The sequence below is a fragment of the Entelurus aequoreus genome, linkage group LG04 (assembly GCF_033978785.1).
Source record: "Entelurus aequoreus isolate RoL-2023_Sb linkage group LG04, RoL_Eaeq_v1.1, whole genome shotgun sequence".
In the NCBI taxonomy this organism is placed as follows: domain Eukaryota; kingdom Metazoa; phylum Chordata; class Actinopteri; order Syngnathiformes; family Syngnathidae; genus Entelurus; species Entelurus aequoreus.
The window spans coordinates 13,037,264-13,044,756 of record NC_084734.1 but is presented as its reverse complement, the minus strand read 5'-3'; the positions used below and the strand labels follow the sequence as shown (position 1 = coordinate 13,044,756).

Genomic DNA, 7,493 nt, shown 5'->3' with positions numbered 1-7,493 from the left:
TTCTCACTTTGGAGGAACTGGTTACAAAACAACACCCGGATATGGCTAAAATCTGCAGAAAAAGACATTTTTAATGTTTAGGTTGAAAATGTACATAAAAGATGCAGAGTTGCTAAGTGAATTCTTGGCAATCTCTACTACTTCATGATGAATTATTGTGGGTATGAGGCTACCTTCCTCACTCATGGTGCTCTTTTTCTCACTTGGGAGGAACTGGTTACAAAACAACACCCGGAAATGGCTAAAATCTGCTGAAAAAGACATTTTTAATGTTTAGGTTGAAAATGTACATAAAAGATGCAGAGTTGCTAAGTGAATTCTTGGCAATCTCTACTACTTCATGATGAATTATTGTGAGTATGAGGCTACCTTCCTCACTCATGGTGCTCTTTTTCTCACTTTGGAGGAACTGGTTACAAAACAACACCCGGAAATGGCTAAAATCTGCTGAAAAAGACATTTTTAATGTTTAGGTTGAAAATGTACATAAAAGATGCAGAGTTGCTAAGTGAATTCTTGGCAATCTCTACTACTTCATGATGAATTATTGTGAGTATGAGGCTACTTTCCTCACTCTTGGTGCTCTTTTTCTCACTTTGGAGGAACTGGTTACAAAACAGCACTCGAAAATGTCATTTTTAACGTTTAGGTTGAAAATGTACATTAAAGACGCAGAGTTGCTAAGTGAATTTGTGGCAATCTCTACTACTTCATGATGAATTATTGTGGGTATGAGGCTACCTTCCTCACTCATGGTGCTCTTTTTCTCACTTTGGAGGAACTGATTACAAAACAACACCCGAAAAAGGCAAACATCTGCAGAAAATGACATTTTTAATGTTTAGGTTGAAAATGTACATAAAAGATGCAGACTTGCTAAGTGAATTCTTGGCAATCTGTACTACTTCATGATGAATTATTGTGGGTATGAGGCTACCTTCCTCACTCATGGTGCTCTTTTTCTCACTTTGGAGAAACTGGTTACAAAACAACACCCGGAAATGGCTAAAATCTGCAGAAAAAGACATTTTTAATGTTTAGGTTGAAAATGTACATAAAAGATGCAGAGTTGCTAAGTGAATTCTTGGCAATCTCTACTGCTTCATGATGAATTATTGTGGGTATGAGGCTACCTTCCTCACTCATGGTACTGTTTTTTTTTTTTACTTTGGAGGAACTGGTTACAAAACAACACCCGAAAAAGGCAAAAATCTGCAGAAAATGACATTTTTAATGTTTAGGTTGAAAATGTACATAAAAGATGCAGACTTGCTAAGTGAATTATTGGCAATCTCTACTACTTAATGATTAATTATTGTGGGTATGAGGCTACCTTCCTCACTCATGGTGCTCTTTTTATCACTTTGGAGGAACTGGTTACAAAACAACACCCGGAAATAGCTCAAATCTGCAGAAAATGACATTTTTAATGTTTAGGTTGAAAATGTACATAAAAGATGCAGAGTTGCTAAATGAATTTGTGACAATCTCTACTACTTCATGATGAATTATTGTGGGCATGAGGCTACCTTCCTCACTTTGGTGGAACTGGTTACAGGACAGCACTCGGAAATGGAGAAAATGTGCAGAAAATGACATTTTTATAGTTTAAGTTGAAAATGTACATAAAAGATGCAGAGTTGCTAAGTGAATTCTTGGCAATCTCTACTACTTCATGATGAATTATTGTGGGTATGAGGCTACCTTCCTCACTCATGGTGCTCTTTTTCTCACTTTGGCCCCTGGACTCAAAACATTGGGCCCCCTTGCTATAGATGATCTTTGACCAGCACTTTGACTCAAGTCCTTAAAAAAAAAACCCCCACTCCTGTCATGTAAAACAATCTTTGATCAAACCGTTTGCTTTATGAAGGACTGTTAGGTATGAGGGGCGTGGCCTCCGCAGAGAACAATGGCGAACACACACAAAGTAGAGAAAACACAACATGGACACTATTTTAGTAGTCATTCTGTCGACAAGGGTGCTTTGTGTTCCTCTTTAATGGAATGTAGGTCGCCATGACGTTTCTCTTCCAAGTGGCCATCTTTGACTCCAGCTTTTGTCGTAGCTAGTGACACGTTTTTATAAAAGGCTGTGAAGAAATGTTGAGTCACCGTCGTCGTCTTTCGTCTTCCGCTGTTACAACAAACCAAGCCCATGATGTCTGTCGTCTCTTCTATGGCCGCCCCTCTTCTCTATAATGTCTCTCAATCTCTCTCTCTCTCTCTCCCCACCCTTCTCTCTCTCTCTCTCTCTCTCCGCCATGGCCAGTTTTTGGCGCTCCTTGTTTCCTTATATGGCAATGAGCGTCGCGAGGCCCGACCCCTCCCCCGAAGCGCGTGCACTGACCCAATGTTCACTTCCTTATTTGGAAGTGAGTTCAACAAAAACCCGCAGCGGAGGGAAGGAGACGCGTAGCGAGAGAGGGAGAAAGGGGACGGCTAATGGCGAAATTAACGCCTCCCATAGTCTACAATCTGGTCCCCCCCCGTAATGTAGATAGCCGACTTGGCAAAACATAATTGCTGTATAGTGGCGTCGTCGTCGTCGTGTTAGGACCACCACATTGGAAAGTGATACGTGACGGCAGCCATGTTGGTCCGGGCAGGAAGTGATAAAAGACAAAGCGATATCTTTTCAATGTTCACACGTCACATAAAGTACCAAAGAAAGTGTTGTCAGTTTCTTGCATGTTGAAAGTCAGGCCGACATGTTCTAATCGGCTTAATGGGTTTGCATTTATCAATAAAATCTTGGGAGAATGATTAAGAGTACACAATTGAAATCCTTGTTAAAAACATTTAAAGTGATTTTGGTAGCCCTTTTTGTCTTTAATAATTTTATTTTTTCAAAAATACAATTATCAATCAAATCTTGGAGAATGATTAAGAGTACAACGTTGATATCCTTGTTAAAAACATTTAAAGTGATTTAGGTAGCCCTTTTTGTCATCTTTAAAAAATATATTTTTTAAATAAAATTATTAATCAAATCTTGGAGAATGATTAAGAATACAAAATTGATATCAATCAATGTTTATTTATATAGCCCTAAATCACAAGTGTCTCAAAGGGCTGCACAAGCCACAACGACATCCTCGGTACAGAGCCCACATACGGGCAAGGAAAAACTCACCCCAGTGGGACGTCGATGTGAATGACTATGAGAAACCTTGGAGAGGACCGCATATGTGGGTAACCCCCCCCCCCCCCTTCTAGGGGAGACCGAAAGCAATGGATGTCGAGTGGGTCTGACATAATATTGTGAAAGTCCAGTCCACAGTATCCTTGTTAAAAACATTTAAAGTGATTTAGGTAGCCCTTTTTGTCTTTAAAAATTTTTTTTTTTTCAAAAATACAATTATCAATCATATCTTGGAGAATGATTAAGAGTTCAACATTGATATCCTTGTTAAAAAACATTGAAAGTGATTTAGGTAGCCCTTTTTGTCGTTTAAAATATATATTTTTTAAAATACAATTATCAATCAAATCTTGGAGAATGATTAAGAGTACAAAATTGATATCCTTGTTAAAAACATTTAAAGTGAATTAGGTAGCCCTTTTTTTTATTTAAAAAAAAAACAACATTTTTTAGTATTACTCTGCATTTGCTTCTGTTTTCTTTCCTTGTTGTTGAAAGTGCCTTGACTTTTGTGTGAAATATAAATGTGTTTGTTGTTCAATAATAAAAAAATAAAACTCTTGCATGTTCATTTAAAAAGATAAAATAGACACTTGTTGTTCTATTATCAAGACACAAACATTAGAAATTAATGAGAGAAAGTCAAATTAAACAGTATGAACAGACGTGTATCACGTAACAAAACATTACATTAAAAAATAATGGTTTGATTTGTCACTGTGTGGCAAATCATACTTATACTAATTATGCAACATAATATTATATTAAAATGACCTTGCGTTAGAGTACAGATGGACATTATTACAATTGCACTACGTTAGAATTATTCAGCACTTCCTCATTGTGGTTTCTGTAAATCCAAATATATTTTCCATGTATGTGTCTCTGCACCGTCCATGTCATTTTAATCAATTCACTCAGAAGGTGTTAAAATGACCAAAGTCTTATTATAATAAAGAAAGTAGTGAATTTAGTATTATTACTCTATCTGTATTTGTTTTTGTTTTCTTTCCTTGTTGTTGAAAGTGTCTTGACTTTTGTGTGAATTAAACATGTATGTTCGTTGTTAAATAATAATATTAAAAAAAAAAAAAAACTCTTGCATGTTCATTTAAAAAGACAAAATAGACACTTTTTGTTCAATTTTCAAAGAAACCGACATTAAGAAATGAATGAAAGGAAGTCAAATTAAAGTCATCAACCTCTATTTTGATGACAGTTTGAACAGACGTGTATCACGTAACAAAACATTACATTAAAATTAAAAAAAATTAAAAAATGGCCGGAGTTCTCACGGGGACGCGCTCCCCGTCGTGCACGTTGCTCGTGCACTTCACAGCAGGCGCGCGAGCATCACATGCGCGTTCACGTGACGTGTCCAAAAAGCGAGCGAGAGAGAGCAAACTATTCATCATCAGCGAGTCCATTCAATTTCTGTCCAGACGCCGATCAACTCACAGCTACAACAATGGTACGTCCTTTCTTCACTTTTTCAATAACAACCACAGTTTGATCACATTTTTTTTTTGGAATTTCTCTTTCAATGAGTCCCTTTTTTATTTGACATAATAGCCGTTGGGCTCCCGTTCATACATAAGACGAGAACCCGCTTCTGATAGCGAGTCATTTCCACTTCTTCCAAAAACATGTTTTAAAAAAAGAAAAAAATGTGTTTATTCATAATATATTCATCATAATCAGCCTTTTAACCATATTCCTGAAAATATTCGACGTCCGAATTGAGAATTGAACACGGCCTGGAAACGACTGGCGCCATTTCGTTCATTTCCGTCCATTTCCGTCATTCGCCGACATAAAAGCCGCTTTTACCAAAGGGGTCCTAAAAAAAAGCCGCTCCGTTGTCATGGCTCCGCTTCCTTGGCGTGTGTTTACACCCTGGCCCCGTTATTTTCACCCTGCGGCTCGGCGTTGTCAAGGCTTAATAACGGAGTCGGCTGGCAGGTGCAGCGTCCGCCCCGGGGGCCAACATAGCTAACGGTTTTGTTAGCCTAGCCTAGCCTAGCCTAGCTAGTCCGGGCAGTAAACGGCACCTAGCATAGCCTAGCCAGCCCGGGCAATATAAACAGCACCTACCCTAGCTTGTCCGGGCAATATAGCCTACCCTAGCTAGTCCGGGCAATATAGCCTAGCTAGCCAGCCCGGGCTGTAAACGGCAACCATTATGGCTGCGCTAGCTGTGATTTTTCCCCACTCTACTCTTCTTTGTCTCTTGTTTGACGCTATTTCACACGATGCCCTGCCATCTCACATTCTACACCAAATGCGTGTGTTTGGGACAAATAAAGCACCTTTATGGGCGGGGTGTTTTTTTTTCCGAAATGCTTGTAACGCCACTTTTTAGCCTTTTTTAAATTTTATATAGGAAGGCTAGCGCGCACACATGTGGTGCATTCACGGCCCCACCTAGCGGTACACATGTGGTGCATTCACGGCCCCACCCTGAATTTGGTGCATTTGCGCTCCTTAATGGTGCCCAGTGACAACTAAGCCACCTTTTTTTTATCCGTTTTGTTGAGTCATTCGCCCCGTTAGTCATGAAAGGCTTTGCCACGTATTTTGGTCAGTCCCGACATGAACCGAGTTATTAACGTTATGTAACCTCCCCCCCACCCCGGTTTAGCAAGAGTCGCATCCGCTAGCTGCAAAAGGCTAACGGTCCGGATCCTCTTCTTTCATTGCATCTCCTTTTGTTGCGCATCTCATTTGTGCACAACTTCTGCACGGCCCTGCCTTTTTTTTTTTTTTTTTGCACGTCACGCCATCAGAGTAGAACACGACAAGAGGAACTGGTACACCACAGTAATTACACTGTACTATGACTATTTGATTCTGCAGCATTATCTTTCATGTTTGTCTTGGCTTGAGTTGTTCTGCACAATTTGTGCTCTAGAATTCAAGCCTGTGTTCTGTAAAAGTGCTCTCAAACCTTTGCCTCCTTGCATGGGGTACAAGAGATAAGATAAGATTATAATTGAAATGTTCCCTTGATTGGAGCTGATAGAAAACAAACACACAAAAAAAAGCATTGTCAGCTCCTTTAGTCAGACATATTGTAGTGTAGTTAAGTGTCGTCTTGATTAGTAAATCAATTCCTGCTCTTTATTGTTCACGGTTGCAAATAAAAGCACACTTGATCCCCCTAACACAGTGATTTTCAACCACTGTGCCGCGGCACACTAGTGTGCACCTTCACCTAATTGGTCCAAAAAATATTTTTTGCAAATCAATAATCATAATAATGTGCCGTTGTCTTAAGCGCCTGTGCTGTGGCAGGGTAATCTTGTAATACTACATATCAGTAGGTGGCAGACAGCGTGCAGGTAAAAAGCTATGTAACGCTTCAACCAAAAATTAACAAAAGGCAAGTCCCGCTAGGACTGAAGCATAGGTATGGCTTTGTAAAACAAAAGTAAAACTGAACTGGCTACAAAGTCAACAAAAACAGAATGCTGGACAACAGCAAAAACTTACAGGGTGTGGAGCAAAGCACTTCCGTACATGACATGACAATCAACAATGTCCCCACAAAGAAGGATAGCGTAGGCACGACTTTAATAGTCTTGATTGCGAAAACAAAGGAAGGCGTGAAGCTGCTACAGGAGTACGCCAACAAAACAGGAAGGGTCACCAAAATAACTGCGCAAGACAGGAACTAAAGCACTAACACACAGGAAAAAAAAATAAGGCACAACAACCTGGTGGAGTTTGATTTTTTTTTTAACCTTTTCTGCTGGTGGTGTGCCTCTGTATTTTTTTATGAAAAAAAAAATGCCTTGGCTCAAAAAAGGTTGAAAAACACTGCCCTAACACAACAACAACACAATGACTGACTGGTTATAGACTTCCTTTTATTGTCATTCAAATTTGAACTTTACAGTACAGATAAGAACGGAATTTCGTTGCATTTCTCGTTGTAGTGCAGGACTTAGATATGCATATGTGGGGAAATTTTGAATTTCACTGATCTGGTGCAAAATCCAACCTTGCCCCAATAGTACGGAACTATTATTATTTTTTTAACGGGAGCACAAATACTACTTAATAGAAAAACTTGAACAAAACATGCAACCGCACAACATCTAAACTTTTAGCATATGGATATGTGGCATACAATAATATCATTTCCTCATTTAAAAAATAGGAACACATACTAATATATATAAATATGCAACAACTAATCGATTAAAATCGATTATAAAAATAGTTGGCGATGAATTTAGTCATCGATTCGTTGGATCTATGCTATGCGCATCGCAGAGGCAATTTTTTTATTTTTTTTATTATTTTTTTATAAACTGCAACATGTACAAACAGCTGAGAAACAATA

At 38.8% G+C, this 7,493-nt stretch overlaps 1 protein-coding gene across 1 annotated transcript in view; it reads left to right on the top strand.

The window, feature by feature from the left end:
* Nucleotides 1–4,462: 4,462 nt before the first annotated feature.
* cfl1 (cofilin 1) overlaps nucleotides 4,463–7,493 on the top strand; it is a 30,153-nt gene continuing 27,122 nt past the window's right edge. The window contains exon 1 of the mRNA XM_062044264.1: nucleotides 4,463–4,616. Within this exon, the coding sequence (XP_061900248.1) occupies nucleotides 4,503–4,616 (114 nt within the window). The 5' untranslated portion in view covers nucleotides 4,463–4,502. The remainder of the gene's footprint in view (nucleotides 4,617–7,493) is intronic.